We start from the raw sequence: 16,572 nt of genomic DNA, 5'->3' as shown, positions 1-16,572 counted from the left end.
TTTGTTTTTCACTTTATTGTACAAAAAAAGGGAAAACAAAACTTCCACAGTTGGCCTTAAGCTTAGGCAGACACCTCTAAGCCACTCCCTCCCCCTCCCATAATACAAATTCAAGTTGTGGTGGTTGCTGAAACCTACAAAAACACTCCTTAAATATTAGAAAAAAAATGGGGGGGAGCGGGGGTCCTCCCACCCCAGCCATCCCATCCCAGTGCCAAAATGCACTCAGAGTGACCTCTTACAGCACCAACACCCCCACCCCCACAGCCCTGTTTGTACTGTAAGAATTTTTGAATTTTTAAAACAGGGAAAAAAAAGCGCCCCAAAGTTGTTTTTAAATGAAAACACATTCCACTAAAACACAACAGCACAGGGACACTCAAACAGGGAATGGGGTTCTTTGCAGGGGCTCTTGGTAAGAAATAGAACCTATGAACCCCTGTGCCTAATTCCAGGATAGGGACAAAGGAAGGGGAGCGGGAGTGGGGAGTATCCCTCCCTAGCTCCCCCAACCCCAGCACCACGTCCAAGGCAAAGTAGATTGTTTGCCTTCCTTTGGGAGCAGGATCCACCTTTCCTATCCCACCCCCTAGGTAGAGTTCCCACTATTCCCCCATCTCTTGGCTTTCATTCAGAGGGGGAAGGTGGAAAAGCACAGAGCCCCAATTAAATAGGTCACTGACATGATTGCAAAAAAAAAAAGCCAAAATTTAATCAAAGACAAAAAAAATAAAACCCACAGAGACAAGGTGGCTTGGCTTATTAAGAATCTAGGAATCAGGGTACCAAAAATTTGGGGATAGCTGGGAAGGGTTAGAGGGACAGCTGCAAAAGCAGCTTTTGCAGGCCTCTTCTCCAGCTGTGGGTTGGGTTGGGGGGAAATGGTGCAGACCTGAGAAATCAAAGGAAATGGGGGCAGGGGAGCTGGGAGAATGTGGGGAAAAGGCAGGAGGGATAAGAGCTTGCAATACACCTCTTGAAGCCCAGGTTCTGAGCCTAGGGTGGCCAGGTGACCCCTTGAATGAGCTTGAGAGGTCTTTCCCACCAAATAAAAGCTTTAATTTTCACCTGGTCTGTCCCCCTCCCTGTCATCCTGCTGGATATTGGAGACCAGCAGCAGCTCAGTCATATGGCCCTGGCAGAGGGGAGCTGGTAAGAAGCATCAGAGACTGGCTTGAGTACACCCCCTTAAATTGAATCAGAGATTAGGCAAAGCAGAGGATGTGGAGAATGGGGTTGCCCCAGCCTGTTCCCACCAGGATCTCCCTGGCCTTCACCAACCCTTTTACCAGATTCATGGACTGACATGGGCTCCCGCTTCTCTCTTACACACACACATATACATGTGCCTTTGCACACATCCACAGGTACACCCATGCTATGTACAGGACACACACACACACACACACACACACACACACACTCACTTTTCCATACGTATCAAGTTTTTAAAAAGTCCCAAACCTACACCCCTAAACCCTCCCTCTCCCAGAAATGACAACAGAGACGGCAGCCGAGATCGGTAGGAAACGTCTCGTTGACAGCTCAGAGCTTAAAAAAAAATATATACACATATATAAAAAACACCTCTGCCCCCTCCCCCCATGAGTGGGTCCAGGTAGCTCCTTCCTGCAGGGGGCAGGAGAGAGGGCTATGCAGCAGTACCTATCTTCTCATAGGTGCCTGCCCTCCTCTCTCCATGTTCCCTGCCTCCAATTCCAACGTGGGGGGTCCAGGCAGCAAGCCCCTCTGGGAAGGGAGGGGTTCTCCCCAAGCTTCCACCCCCCTCCCTTAAGTTGGGCTGCAGGTGTAGAGGGCCTCAATGAACTCTTTGGGACCCTCCACCCCACTCCCAGGTCCATTGTCCATGCCGGAACCGCAAGTGCAGAAGAGGGGTGGGACAGTCCAGTCCAGTGATGGCTCAGTCTGATGGTTGCACTCCCTGGAGGGCCCCCAGGGCTGATGTCTCTGAGGCTGCAGAGTCCTGGCCTGGGCTCCTCCAGCCCCTCCCCCCACCATATTTTGTTTAAAAAAGAAAGAAAGAAAGAAAGTGGGGGAGGCCAAGGGCAGGGGACGGAACAAGGGGGAGAAACAAAGGCGGTCAGTTGGAGAGGGAAGCCCCACATGGGGCTGAGCCTCAGTTGGAGTCAGAGTCCGAGGAATCCCCCGAGGAGGAAGAGCTGGAGCTGCTACCCTCAGACTCATTGTCTTCATCCTCATCATCATCCTCATCATCGTCTTCATCCTCATCATCCTCCTCATTCTGGGGGGCAAGAAACATGCTGTCACCAGGTGGTCATCCCGGCAGGGCTCCACCCTCAGCTTCCCACCATGCCCATCCACCCCACCTCGTCCCCATCCTCGCTCTCATCCTCGCTGCTGGACTCGGAGGAGTCCCCGCCATCCTCGGAGGAGTCCCCGTTCTCATCATCTTCCTCCTCTTCATCCTCATCCTCTTCATCCTCGTCGTCCTCCTCTTCCTCCTCAGACTCCTGGAGGGACAGAGGTGCATCAGTGGTCCCTGCCACACCACTCCAGGCACTGAGGACCCCCCCCGCCGGGGATTCCTTACAGATTTGGACTGCAGGGTAGTCCGGCTGGACTTGGGGTTCGGGCCTCGCAGCTTGGTCATGCTCTTACGTTTCTGTAGGAGAGGATGGAAATACAGACAAAGGGAGCAGCCATGAGTCCCAGCCGCCCCCCAGCACCCCTTACTACAGTACCACCATACTCCCAGACTTACATTGGAGATGTACTCTTTATATGCTGCACGGTCTTGGGGAGACAGGCTCTGGGGGAGACAAAGGAAGAGGTAAGCGTTAGAATACCACCCAAGCTACTGCTGATCAAGTGCCAGGCAGTGGGCCAAGCATTTACTACTACCTACCATTACCCTTCCCAGTCTCCCTATACCTTGGGTCTCTGCAGAAAATCCCTGGGACCTGAGAACCAAGCTCCAGTATTTCTGATAAAGATGTTCTGAATCCTTTTCTAGTTACCCTGTCCTAAAACTGTTGTTTTTCATGTCCCTCCTATTATTTTACTCAAATGAAAGCTCCAGAGCCAGCGCCTTCCTCAATTCAGAGAAGCCACACATGATACCCCCCCCCCCCCAAGCCTGACATCGTCACTCCCACCCCAACACCAAGCCTGGAGCCACTGATGAGGCAGTTTGGGGCTCACTAAACTACTTCTTAAAAAATATATATATATATCTTTATTGATTCCAGAGAGAGAAAGGGAGAAGGGGAGAGTTGAAACATCAGTGATGACAGTCATTGATCAGATAGATGCCTCCTGCATGCCCCTGACTGGGGATCGAGCCTGCAACCTGGGCATGTGGCCTGACCGGGAATCGAACTGCGATCTCCTGGATCCCAGGTTGATGCTCAACTGCTGAGCCATGCCTGGCTGGGCTTGCCAAACTTCTTGAATACCTAAACCTTGCTATTTCCCTGGGTCCTTGGCCAACCTGCCTGGGTGGCTGGGGAGGATATAAGTGACTCTCCACTTTACAGATCTGACTGCTAAACCAAGGCACAGAGGGGAGCCAAGCTAGAATCTAGGAGAGGTCCCATGGTCCCAGCTGCAAAGGAAAAGGCAGTCTGATTTGGATTTTCCTACTTACTAGCTGTGTGATCTTGGGCAAGTTCCTTAACCTCTCTGAACCTTGGTTTTATCATCTTTGACAGTAATCATTACCCTGTAGGACTGCTGGGACACTGAATAAAATCATCAATGCAGACCAGCCAGCATCATGCCTCCCTTTTCCAAGGGTTCCCTGCCCTCTCACCTTGACCCAGAGGTCCAGGTGCACCTTGTACTGCTTCTGCTGCTCCTCGGCCAGCTTTTTGTAGTGCTCCTTCTGGCTCTGGGAAATGCGCTGCCAGCGGCTGCCAATCTCCACCATGCGCTCCTTCAGTGGCAGGTGGTTCAGCTCCCCGTTGGACAGCAGCTCCTGGGAGAACTTCTGGTAACCGTTCCTGGGAAGTGGGGGTGATGCAGGGAGGGTCAGGATACCATCCAAGAAGTTCTCCAGCCCTGACCCTCCCCACCTCCAGGGTGGGCTCCATACTCACATGGGAGGCTTCTTGGGTTCTCCCTGGAACTTCATCTTCTTGGATGAGTTTGCGGCAGCTGGGGGTGCCCTCATCTCACTCAGCTCTCTCTGTGGGGATACCCAGAAAAGGTTATACTCATCCCATCCCCACCTTGCAACATATTCCTACCTCTTGCCCCATACCATCAGTGCTTCAGCTGGCTCTCTTATGTGCCAGGAAGGAAGAGAAACTAAGGCACAGCCAGGAAGCAACTTCTTAACAATTAACACCTGTGTTGGGCACTGCCATTTGAAAGTACTTTCATAATTGCACCCATATGACTTCCATTGTCATATCCATTTTACTGATGTGTGACAGGCTCAGAGAAAAAAGTTGAAGAGACTTATTCTGGGTCACACAGCGAAGGCTGGGATTTTGGGCTCCAAGCCCCATGCAGTGAAGAAAGCTGCACACCCAAAGGGGGACTCCCAAGTTTTAAGTGGAGGGAGAGGGCCCCAGCTCCATTCTGCCCCACTGCACTACACTAACCAGCAGCCCCTTCCCACCTCATATCGCTTTTGGTCTTCTGCTGCCTTCTTAATCCACATCAATTTCTCCTTCTTTTCCATGTTGTTCCAGGTCATCTCCATGGCTTTCAACGCCTTCACCCGATCATTCTGGGGGCACACAGTGGTGTTAGCTGTGGGAGGAGTCACCTGGGGCTGGAGGAGGCCTGCGTGGGCAGGCTGCATAACAACCCCTTTCCTTCTCGATACCTTAAAGCGGGCCAGGTAGTCACCGATGACGCTCTGTTGCCAGATCTCCTCGGCTCTCTTGGGTGACTCGGGCAGTTTGCCCCTTTCCTCCCGCTCCCCGCCGGGCTTCCTCTCCGACTGGGCTTTCAGCGCTGCTTCCCGGGCCTTGTACTTGGCCTGCAGAGGGATGGCACCAGGCGTCAGCCTTCGGGCCACCCCCAGGGGGCGCTCGTCCCCCATCCAGCAGCTGAAGGTTCCCACAGCTGCAAGGGTGGGACCAGCAGAGGCGCCGGCTGGTGCAGACTTCTCCAGCCCAGGGCTCAGCCCCGCCCACCAGCGCTGCTCCCTAGGGAGCCAACAGGCCTCAGCTGACAGCTTCCCGCCTTCCGGCCTGCTGGGCTCCCAGCCCCAGCATCTGAGCCCAGGCGCAAGTGTGGCTGGCACTGGGCAGGAGTGAGGAAGTGCAGCCAGCCCCTAGAGAAGAGGCCCACACTCAGACGCCTAGCAGCCCCTCTGGTCTGGTCAGCCTGACCTTCTTCTTTTCTGATAAGTCGTTCCACATGCGGGCCAGCAGGCGGGTCAGCTCGCTTTCTGAGAGCTCTGGCCGTTCCTCCTGTAGCTGCCGCCGCTTCTCCTCAGAGAAGATGAACATGGCTGACACTGGTCTCTTGGGCTTCTCTGAGCTGCCCTGTAGATGTGCAAAGAAGGTCAGAGTTGATGGAGTGTTGACAGGGAGCCTGCCTTCCTCGCCCCCACCAGCTCAGTGGTGCTCCCTGCCCACCTTTCCCCCTTCCTGGGAGGGCTTCTTGGAGGCTGGGTTTGTGGTTTGCTTCTTGTTGATGTTCAACATCTTTTCTTCCCCCAGGACCCGCTGCTGCTCCTCTTCAGGCAGGCTCTGTTCCAGGGAGAAGAGGTAGCATTGGGTTGCGTGCTCAGTTCCCAGTCAGCTCCCAATTGTTCAAAGGGCCTTACCCACTGCCTCACCCACTCACCTCTAGAAAACGGAGCAGTTCCACCTCATAATCTTTCTTTTTCTGGGAAAGGAAGGGGAGTCAGGGTCAGTCTGGGGGCAGGCTCACTGGAAACCCTCCCGTGGTTGGGAGCAGGAGCCCTTAGCAAGCCATCTAGAGCCTGGATGGGGCCTTGTGTCCCTCCATAAATAGTAAGCATAAGCATGACATTATCTGGTCTGCCCAGACACAAAACCCAGCACACCACCAAGTTTGAAGCAGGTACCCAAGGGGTGAGACCTCATGCTTCAAACCTCCAAGGCTCCCCAGGAGTCCTCCCTCTCCAGGGGTAGTTCCTGCACAGCTCACCTGGTCACACTTCTTGTGGTAGGCATCCTTCTCCTTCTGGGAGAGCAGCTTCCACTGCTGGCTACATAGCACCATGCGCTCTGTGCTGGGCACATCCTTCATGTTGGCCATCAGCTCTGCGCAGTATAGTGAGTAGCTGTTCCTATTAGAACCGCAGCAAGGAAGGAGGATCTATGTGAGCAACAGGGTAGCCCAAGGCAGCAGATCCCCTCACTTACAGAGCCTGGGCCAAGGTCCTTCACCTGCCAGCTCTCTACCTGCCCACTTGCCCATTCACCCCCCGCCCCCAGGGCAGCGCTCACGGAGGTGGCTTGGTGGGTCGCCCATCAAACTTGTCCTTGAGCTGGCGTTCGGCCTTGGTGAGGGTGGACTTGGTGATGCCCTCCTCACTGATGTTGAGTTCAGGATGCTTCTGGATATAGTCACGCATAATCTCCTGCAGAATGAGGTGGGAGGATGGAGGGCAACGGGGTGTGGGGTTAGCAGGGGCCAGGAAGGGGGGAGAGCCGCTGGGAAGGGGAGGCAGGGAGCAAAGCTGGGGGGTGGCCATGTGTCTGTCACAGCAGACGTGGTGCCCTGCCCTGCCCTAGCCTGAGATCTCATGGGGAGGGGGGGGCATGGGGAAGGTAGGGGCAGAGGTGAGGGGCCCAGAAGGCCCCTCCCTCAACGGAGGGATGGGGAATGACTGCCTCCCGCGGAGTGCGGAGGCCACAGAGTCAAAGGGCAGAGGCTCATGAAGAGCCGGATGGGGAGGAGCGCAGCGGAAGCCTAACCTCGTACTCCTTCCGCTGCTCCAGGGCCTTATGAATCCATTTCAGCCTCTTTTTGTCCGAGAGCTGAGACCACTGCTTCCCCAGGGAGTCCTTCACCTCCTTCGTAGTGGCCTGCAAACCAAAAGCCGTCAGACACACACAGGCAGCCAGGGGCAAGGGAAAGGGAGGGGGGTGGGGGGCACAGAGGCCCCCGCCCCCTCAGGCCACAGGAGGTCACAGGAGTGTCCCCCACAGGCCAGGAGGGGAAGGCAGAGAGGCGGGAGTCCCGCCTAGATGCAAAGGGACAGGCTCACACACACGCACGCACACGCTTGCACGCCAGCTGGCCCAGGCCCTGTCCATGCAGCCCACCCCTGGGGAGGGGCCTCCTCTCCTGCTCCGTGCCCAGCCGACCTGGCGCGGCTCCCCCCTTTCCACCGCCATGTGCCCTCAGCCCCCACCCCTTGGCCGGACACTCACATCTGGCCGAACTTTGAGATACACCTTCTTCTCGTGGGTATACCACAGCTGCTGGGGGGTTTTGGGCTTCTCGGGGATGTCCGACTTCTTGGCATTCTGGATTAAGTCAGGGTGATCCTCCCTAGCCAGGGCATGGGGAGCAACAATCAGCGGTTGGAGGGAGACCCTGCCAGGGCAGACCCAGCTAGCTGCCCCACCCAACAAGGCTCCTAGGCCTATCAATTGGAGACTAGTGGGACAGTGGCTGCCTGACTGTCCCTGCCCTTGAGCATGACCCACTAGGGTTTACACGTGACCCACCTTCCATGCCTCTCGGATGGCAAGCTTGAGGCTCTGGTCAGTGTTACCCTATCCTGTCACAACCCAGCGCCCTGTGACCCTTCTCTGGGCTCCACTGCCTTACCTGAATCGGGCCAGGTTTCGCTCGAACTCCTGTTTCTCCCTCTGGAAGTCCTGAATATACTTCATCTGGGGGGAGGAGGGGACCGGGTCATCCACAACCCAAGGCCTGAGCTACAAAAGCCAGAGTCTTCCTTGCTAGCTATTTTGCCTCCTAGTTTGCGACTGGACAAATGGAGGATGGAGTGGGCAGGCAGGGGACACTGGCCTCCCTTCCAGTGGGGGGTGGCGGCAGGGGCAGGGCTCAACAGTAGCCCAGATTAGTGGGAGCTTACAGGGGTCTCCTAGAATACCTCCTATGCACTCCATTTAAGACAGGGAGTCCTAGAGGGGGCATGACATTACCCAGTCACACAGCAAACAGTGATAGGGCTGGGACTCCCCTCAAACCCACCCCTCCACCTTTCCCCACCACCTCAGGACTCCCAAAATAAGGAGTCAGGAGAAAGTGTAGGACTTGCCTCCATTGCTCCCTCCTCCCATGTCTGGGGCAACTGATATTGGTCTACCCCTCAGAGGTGGCCCATAGGCCAGGGGCTAGCTGAGTCCCACTTTCAAGGCACAAGGGGAAGAGTGTGTTGAAGGAAACCCAGAGTGAATTCTTGCAACGTAAATCACATCCTAATAGATCTGTCTCCTAAATTGGGACATTCCCCCCATCCACCGCCTCTGGGTTCCTGGACGTCCTTCACAATTCTGACACCATCTTCCTTCCCTCTTCCTCTTGACACTTGGCTTCCCCATCTCCTCCATCCTTTCCACCTGCCTGGCCCTCCCTTCCAGCCATCACCTGACTTCCCTGCATCTTTCCTACCTCTCCACACGCCTTTCTACTTCCTTTCCAATGTCTTTTTCCTTCCCGATCTACCTCCTGTCCTGCCTCTCACTCAGTGTTCATCTCTTTCTCCCTCCTTTTTCTAGATTCACAATCAGCACTGGAAAGGGGCTAAGGGTTCACGGTGATTGAGCCCAACCCCTGCCTCTCACAGAAGAGGCACCAGGTGCAGGAAGAAAAGGCCCACTTTCCTGAGGTTCCCGCAGAAAACTGAGTAGAGCCCAGCGTGCTCCACCCCAATGTCAGTCCTCCTTACACACAATAGCAGCTTTTTGAGCTGGAAGGCACCACAGAGCTCAGGCTCAGCCTCCACACCTCAGTCAGGTACAACCAGGACTGAAGTAAAATGACTTACTGAGGGTCACTCACAGTGATTCAGTGGGAGCCAGAAAAGGCCCAAGTCTCACGTCCCCTAGATCAGCACATTGTCCACTCTACCACATAAGTTTTTTTGTCCCTCCTTGGCCCTCAGACCCTCTGCCTCTCCCTCCCATCCCATGAATGACTGGGTGTCGTTTGTATAGTCATCTCTTCAATATCCCCATCAAAGGGTCAAGAACAGCTCCAGCAATTCAGGCTCCTGCTCATCTCAGGCAGCAGTTGGAGACAGCTGGTTTACCCAGCCAAACTTGCTCTTTCTGGGTCCAGAACCAAAGGCACGAGAGCCTGCAGCCAGGGTGCACAAACCAGGCAAAGGGCTACTTACAGTGCAGCAGCCAGTGCCACCTCCTGAGAGCTGGCTGTAGACAACTCTTGTCTTGTTTCTCCTGCTGCCCCTCATCAGCTCTCCCTGGCTCCATCTTCATTGTCTAGCATCTCTTCTTTGTGTCCATTTCTCTCCCTACTCCATCTCACTCATGAACCAGCTGCAGGATCCTCCAGTGCTTTGCTGCCTATCTCTTTGAGGGACTGTTGACCTCACTGTACTTGACCATCCATCTCCTGGGAGGCTAGGGCAACCTCTGCTCAAGGTTAACAGCCTCCAATGGTCTGCATGAGGCCAACAGGAACAATGTGGATCCTTGGGCAAATGTGTGCATGGAGAAGGAAGCCCACCTAACACGCGGATGTAGCAATGAGAACACTACACAGGGAGTCTGGAGCACTAAACCCAAGTCCTGCTCTAGCATCATTAGTTGTGTGACCTGGGACACAATATCCTCCTGCACCCCAGTTTCTTGCTCACAAAGTCGGGATAACCTGTTCTCCTGGGGTTGCCTTTATGAGTATACTGCAAGCATCAAATGAGACCATGTCAAGACATGTCAGAGGGTGAAGAACTGCTGTGTAGGCCTAACAGTGAGGATGTATGCATGGGAGAAGAACTCTATAAAAGAACACTGTGGACTGTGGCTGGTCCCAGCAGGTGTCTCAGCCTGGGTTACAGCTGTGACAGTGCCTGTACTTTATACTTGATGGTGTGTGGGCCTGGGAGTGGGTGATCAGGTGTGGCTGCTCAAGATCCTACTCTGCTCTGCTGACCCACCCATGTCCCTGATGTCAAGTCCCTCTGTCTGAGCCCCACCTCCTGACCCACACAAGACCAGCTACTCCCAGCCTTTTCCCTCCCAGCCACCTTAGCCCCCCTCCCCCCACCTTCTTCTTCTCGGGCAGTTCCTTGTATTTCTTGGACAGAATCTTGGTCAAGTCCAGGTTGCTCATCTCAGGGTGAAGTTTTGCATACTTGGCCCGCTTCTCCATGAAGAAGCGGAAATAAGGGGTCAGGGGCTTTTTTGGGAAGTCCGGGTGTTTCTGGAAAGAGGGACAAGGACACAGTGAAGGTCAGACACCATCCATTCCTTGGACCACTCCTCTCCTACCCCTTCTGCTCTTCCTCCTGGAAACTCACCTTGAGTTTTTTGCCTTTGTAAGGATTTTTAACATGTTCCTGAGCATCAAGGATCAATTCTGTCAATGTACGAAACTTTCTCACCTGGAAGAAGGGAGGTGAGTGGAAGGAGTTCAGAAGAGGGGACACTACCCAGTAGCATATTCCCATTTTTCAACGGGTTTCCTCTACTTTTCACTAGACTGAATTCATCAAAAGAGGGGCAGAGGCCAACAGCCACACAATTCAGGTAAGGTAGCCCCTGATATCAAGGTAGACACCCAGGCACTGGCCCATGCCTACTGCAGAGGTCCAGGCAGCCAGACACACCAAAGGACAGCAACAAGGTGACCACCTGACCTCAATGTGGTTGTCCATGCCAGCACCTCATTTAATCCCCAGAACAGCTAAGGAAACAGAAGTTCCAAGCTAGTGAGCATTCAAGGCCACAAAGCTAGAAAGTGGCAGAACTGAGAACTCTAAGCCAGTGCTGTCAACCATGCCACCTCCCAAAATGCTTAAGGGCGACCACATGAGTACCTCGCCCAGTCTCTTTCCTTCCTGTTCATAGACTTCTGTTTCATCTCCCCCACCAGGAAGGTTAAGGCAAGGGTCTGTATAGATGTGTGCTCCTATGTGTCAGGAAGGGGGGTATCAGTTACCTCGTTAGAAATCTCCACCCATTTGAGCTTGCACATGTCTCCAGAAAAGTCTTTAAATGCTACTTTTTCCCAGTCCATATGTGACTCAGTGGTTTTGAACTTGGAACTATCATTGGATGGAAGGTTGTTCTTCATGCATTCTAGCAAAGTCAGCATGTCTTCCTGGGACCAGCGGTCTGGAGAAGGGTTAAGAAAGGTGATCATGCCTGGCTCATACTATACCCAGCCTCTGTTCTCCAGTCCCTATGTACTCAACTCTTCCTCCTCAGAGCATCCCAGTCCTTGGTTACCTCCCATCTGAAGACAAACCAAACATGGCCTAGCCCTAAGTAAAAACTGTGGACATATATATGAATTAGAGCAGGGATTCCAGTCCAGGTAGCATCATACCTAGAAAGCCAGACTTGACTACCACGAGGTACTACTTATTGTAGGGAAGGGAGGAAATGAAGCTACCGTGATTTGGGGCCCTGTGGGAAAACAGCTAGCTTCTCAGAGAGGGGAAGGAAGCAGGAAGGCAACATTTCTAAATGTGTCGCCAAGTTCAAGTCTAAGTTCTAGGTAGATACTCTAAGTGTTCAACAACTGAGGATGGGGTGTGGGCAGTAAGGAGAACCAATGCAGATGTTTCTCTCCAACTCAGCTGGAAACTAACATTAGAGACATGGATATTCCATCACCCCCCTCAAGGAAGACCAAAGGAGAATTTGGGGCAAGTAAGAAAAGTGGAATGGAAATGGTTCTTTCATTTCTATAAAGGGAAGCTGTAAGGCAAGGCAGGCAGGCAGGTGGGCAAAGGCTCTCAGGGCCCTGCTCTGGGAGAACCCCCAGAATTGAGTTGTCTTCTCAGCACAATCCCCCACGTAGGCAAAAAAGGGGGTCTTCTGGACCAGCTATTTCCAGTCACTGAAATGCAGCTCCAGTGAGGCCTACCCTGGAAGGTGAGCTGGGAGAACAGCTATGCAAGGCTAAGAGTCAAAAGGACTCCTCATTTGCATTTACATCTGGTAGCCTGGGCCAGGGTTTCTGTGGGGCAGGTCTCATAAACCCATAATCCTCTTCTCCTCTCAATGTCCCTTGGCCTGCCAGATGTTTAACTTCATCCTACCCCCTGCCCCCATACACAATGGATCCCTACTGATTGGGGGTCTAGTTATGTAAATAACTCACTTGGCTTGGGGTCTCAAACCACCAATACACCCTTCCCAAGTACCTCATCCAAAAAACCTGTCCTCTTAGTGATAAAAAAAACACCTTGAAAATCCTTCTCAATCCCTCTCTTCTCACTCTTCCTCCACATTCCTCATCCTTCCTCCCATTTCAGGACACGGGGAGGACATACTTGGGGTGACTGGGAACCCCAGAAGGAAGGCTTGCAGGGGTCTCCTTCTCGCTAACGCCGGAGGGGGTTAGGGTTGGTTGGACTTAATAATTTGGACTGAGCCAAAATCCCCAGTGTGAGGGATGCTTGACTCTTATAGACACTCTCCCCCTATCTCAATTCAGAGAAACTCTTTAGAAGGGGATTGAGCCCTGGAGACAAACGATGTGGGAAAAGGGGCTATAAGTTAAAGAGGGCTAAGGGTGGGGACTCTTACCTTGGCCTTTGGGGGCGGCCATTTCCAGGTCTGTGGGGCAGTCGGCTTCTCCGTTCATTCTCCAGCTGTCTAGCCACCTCCAGCCACCTCCGCCGTCACGCCTGCCGGGCAATCCGGGTTCAAAGCCTTCTCACCCTTTAGGAGAAATATCAGCCTCTGCTCAGGCAGGCAGAGAAGTGAGGGACTTTCTATTCCTCCCCCCCCCAGAGGGGAGGGGGGCACAAGTCCCCACTCTGAGAGAGACCCTGTCAGGACCCTAGTGGATTTAATGGGTGGGTGGGTGGGAGAAAACTCTCCTCTTCTCCCTAACCCCCTCCCCACAGCCCTTGCAGGAGGGCTCAGCAGCGTGCGCCCTCCGCTGCCCACGCGAGAGACAGCTCCCAGCTCCCGCGTGCAGCTAGCGCCCGCCCTCCGCTCTCCTTCCCCCACCCAGGCAAAAAAAAAAAACACACACACACACACAAACTCCTCCTCCTCCTCCCCTACTCGCCTCCCCTGGGGAGGCCCCAGGCTGGAGGGCGGGGGAGGAGGAAGGGCGGGTAAAGGGCGCGCGCGGCCGCAGAAGCGGGCACGCGCCGCAGTCTCCTCCTCCCGCCTCCCCCGGGCCGGTTCCCCCCGCCTCCGCAACCCGGCGGGGACCCGGACGCAACGCAGCCGCCGCCGGCCCCGGAGCGCAGCGGCCGCACCGCCCCCGGGGACCGGATCTGGATTCCCGCCGCCCCCCCCCTCGGGCTCCCGACGCCGTCCCTGCCCGCCTGGGCGGGCGAGCAGCCGGAGAAGCGGCCTGACCCCCGCCCCCGAGCCACTCACCCCGGCCAGAGGGGCCACCACCGCCCAGCTACCCCGAAGCGCACGGAGGAACCCGGCGCAGAGGCGCGACCACGGCGGGAACCGCCGCCTCCTCCCCGAGCTTGCGGCCCAGCCCCGCCGGCGCCCCCGCCCCGGCCTCCGGGGAGCCGAGCCAAGGAGAGGGCGGGAGGACGGCGGCCCGGAGGCGGGGGAGCAGCGCTCACCGGCCCCGCCGCCCCCTCCGGCGGCCGGCGAGAACTGCGCCTGCCGGCTGGGAGAAGCGCGGCCTCCTCCGCTCGCGGCCGGAGCTCGGCTCAGGCCTCGCTTCCTGCCCTCCCCTCCCCCGGTTCTCGGCGTCCTCTCCAGTGCCCAGGTCCTCCCTCGCCCAGTTCTCTGCCCGGAGGTCGCCCCGGAACCCCTCCGGGCGTCGACTGCACCCGCTGTTCGCTCCCCACCGCCCGGCCCTGATCGCGGATGCGTCCCAAGCCGCTTCGGTTACCCGGCGCAGCGCGGCCTCCGGGCTTCCCGCTCTGGCGGCTCCCTCCCCGGTTGTGAGCCGCGGCGCCCTCCCCCGCTCGGCCGGGCACAGCCGCAGCTCCCTCCCGCGGCGGCAGCGGCTCCTCCTCCGGGCGCGGCGGTGGCGCTGGGGCGGCGGCTGCTGCTGCTGCCGTGGCGGCGGCTCTGGCTGCTGCCTGCTGCTCCTCGCGGCGAAAAGCACAAAGCACAGCGCCCTCCGCCTGCAGGCAGCCCGCCCGCCGCCCGCCCGCCGGCCCCGGCCTCAGCTCGCACACCCCCCGCCGCCGCCGCAGCCTCAGCCGCCGGAGCGGGGAGGAGGAGGGAGAAGGGAGGAGGAGGAGCGGGAGGGGGGCGGGAGAAGCGGGGCAGCGAGCGCGTCCTTCCCCGTGGAGCGCACACCGACCCCCGGGGAGCGAGCGCCAGCCCGCCCGCCTCGCCGGCTCCGCTCCCTCCCACAGCCTGCCCGGGCGGGCTCCGCGGGGGGCAGCTGGGAGGAGGGGCGGGAGCTGGGGGGACCCGGGCGGCCGAGGCGGAGGGAAGGAAGGAGGGGAGGGGTGGTGGTGGTGGTGGTGGTGGCGGCGGCGGCGGCGGCGGCTGCTGCTGCTGCTGCCGGGGAGGGGAGGGGGGGCCGGGGCAGGGAGACACGCAGCCGCCCGGATGGCGGCGGAGCTCGGAGCCGGGACGGGCGGGCGGGCGGGCGCCGAGAGCGACCTCGCCAGACCCGCGAGGGAACTGGCATGCTCGGCCGGCGCGGGAGGGAGGGCGCGAGGCGCGGTCGCAGAGAGGGTGGCCCGGAGGGCCCCCCGGCTGCTAGGGAGGCTTAGGGGATGCCCGAAGCCCTGCTTCGGGGCTCTCCCCAAATCCTCTCAGCTCAGATTCGGGCTTCCATGCCAGCTCTCGTCCGCTCCCGCCTCCCGGAGCGGGCGATCCGTTCCCACCCTCATCCCCGGAGCGTGGCCACCAGCTTGGGGCGCACGCACGCCGATCGCGGCGCCAGTCTTCGGCGCCTACCTCGCGGTTCCCTTGCTGCCGAACAGCAAATACACGAAACTTAAAAAAATTAAAAAAGGGAAACCTACAAAATGCCCTCCCTGTAAATTAAAAAAATTTTTAAATCCCCTTTGCTTCTTACACCCTAGAAAGGGCGAGGGAGCGACGGGCTCCGGCGGAGGAGCCTCTCAGGGAGCCGGTTCAATCCAGCCCGGCATGTCTCCCCAGGCCTGCCCGGGCGCATGGAGATCGGCACCGCTGCCACTAGCAGCAAGCCCTCTCCCCCGAAATCCACGGCGCCGGGGCTCACTTACCGAGCGTGTGAATAGGAGCGCGGGCCAGGGGTACCTAGGGGTGCGGCTGGCCGAAGAGCCGAGCCGCAGCTCCGCCGCAGCCGCCGCCGGGGCAGTGAGTCGCCAGACAAAGCCCGAGATGGCGAAGCGGAGCGACGGCTAATGGCGAGCCCCACGCGCCGCGCTCCGCCCGCCCCGCTCCGCCCGCCCGCCCGCCTCGGCGCAGCGCGGCGCCGCTCCGAGCGCTCGACCGTCAGAGCCGCCTCGGCGCCGCCGCCTCCCGGGCCACCCTGGCCTCGCCTGGCCCCTCCGCCTCCTCCGGGCTGCTCAGCCTCACCCTTTCCCTCCCACCGCGCTGGGGGCTGCACGAAAAATAAATAAAAAAAAAAATGCTTTTTTTTCCTTTTTGTTGTTTTTTTTGTTTTGGTTTTTTTTTTTTCTTTTTGGCACGGCGGGCGTGTTGAGACTTTTGGGTCTTTTGCCCCCAGCTCGCACTCACCTGCGGAGCTGTCGGGAGGGCTGGGGGTGGGGGCTCGCGGGGCTGGAGCCGGCGAGCGCGGGTTGAAAGCTAGCCAAGCTCTGCAGCTCCCGACCCGGGCGTATACGCCGCCGCCAGTCCCCGCAGAGAAATCGTCCTCCTACCCCCGCCTCCATCGCTCTGCGTTTCTCTTCCAATCAGCCGGTCGCTTGGCGGCTCCTCCATTCTCCGGCCAAGCCCGCTGCCTAGAGCGAGCTCCACTCCATCTGCTCGCCCGGCTCCTCGCTCCCCTGCCGGGGCCGACGAGGCGACGTGGGGCCGGAGGGGGATTTGCGAGGGAACCTTCCTGCTTCTCGCTCCCATAGCTCCCTCCCGGCTGCCTCCAGCCTCCTGCTTCTCTCCTGCGTCTTTCCAACTCTCCCCTGTCGCCACTGGTGTGTGTCTGAGTGTGTGCGCGGGTTTTTTTTGTTGTTGTTGGGTTTTTTTTTTTTTTTTATTGCTCTTTGCTTTTGCAACCCTAAAGCCAAAGCGGAGGGTGGGGAGAAGAGCAAAGGAGGGGGGTACCAAAAAAAAAAAAAAAAAGCAAGAAAGCAGCTCTTAGATTTGCAACACATGGAAAAACCGGGGGAGCACCCCGCCTCGTCCGATCTCGGTGCCCCGCGAGGGCCTTCCGGGTTTTAGAGCAAGCCTCTCGTCGTTCTCAGTGCCCTTCACCTCCGCCGGGTTTAGGATCCGAGGAATCCGAGCAAAAAGTTCTCTTCCTGAGCCAAATCAAGGGGTGTCAGGGTGGGAGTTGGGGGGATTTCTCAAGAAGCGGTAGCCATTCCTCGCACCCAGG

General features: G+C 57.3%; 1 protein-coding gene across 4 annotated transcripts; it reads right to left on the bottom strand.

Annotated features, from left to right (window-relative positions):
* Positions 1 to 15,904, bottom strand: UBTF (upstream binding transcription factor). 4 transcript variants are annotated; one of them, XM_087826066.1, is made up of 21 exons: positions 15,756 to 15,904; positions 12,669 to 12,803; positions 11,071 to 11,246; positions 10,430 to 10,513; positions 10,177 to 10,332; positions 7,750 to 7,814; positions 7,347 to 7,467; positions 6,888 to 6,998; positions 6,417 to 6,550; positions 6,115 to 6,256; positions 5,788 to 5,829; positions 5,577 to 5,690; positions 5,328 to 5,483; positions 4,817 to 4,972; positions 4,607 to 4,717; positions 4,080 to 4,168; positions 3,794 to 3,983; positions 2,744 to 2,791; positions 2,573 to 2,644; positions 2,349 to 2,492; positions 1 to 2,263 (listed from the first exon to the last, which is right to left on the bottom strand). In XM_087826066.1, the coding sequence occupies exons 2-21, from the start codon at positions 12,724 to 12,726 to the stop codon at positions 2,138 to 2,140; spliced, it is 2,295 nt and encodes a 764-aa protein (XP_087682192.1). In that variant the 5' UTR covers positions 12,727 to 12,803; positions 15,756 to 15,904; the 3' UTR covers positions 1 to 2,137. The 4 variants fall into 4 exon arrangements, with proteins under 4 accessions (XP_087682192.1, XP_016057580.1, XP_087682191.1 ...); XM_016202094.2 differs by lacking the exon at positions 15,756 to 15,904 and adding an exon at positions 15,278 to 15,437; XM_087826065.1 differs by lacking the exon at positions 15,756 to 15,904 and adding an exon at positions 13,957 to 13,993.
* Between the last annotated feature and the right edge of the window lie 668 nt (positions 15,905 to 16,572).

The sequence above is a fragment of the Miniopterus natalensis genome, chromosome 17 (assembly GCF_054644295.1).
Source record: "Miniopterus natalensis isolate mMinNat1 chromosome 17, mMinNat1.hap1, whole genome shotgun sequence".
In the NCBI taxonomy this organism is placed as follows: Eukaryota; Metazoa; Chordata; class Mammalia; order Chiroptera; family Miniopteridae; genus Miniopterus; species Miniopterus natalensis.
The sequence above is the reverse complement of the archived record's forward strand: the minus strand, read 5'-3'. Positions and strand labels throughout refer to the sequence as shown.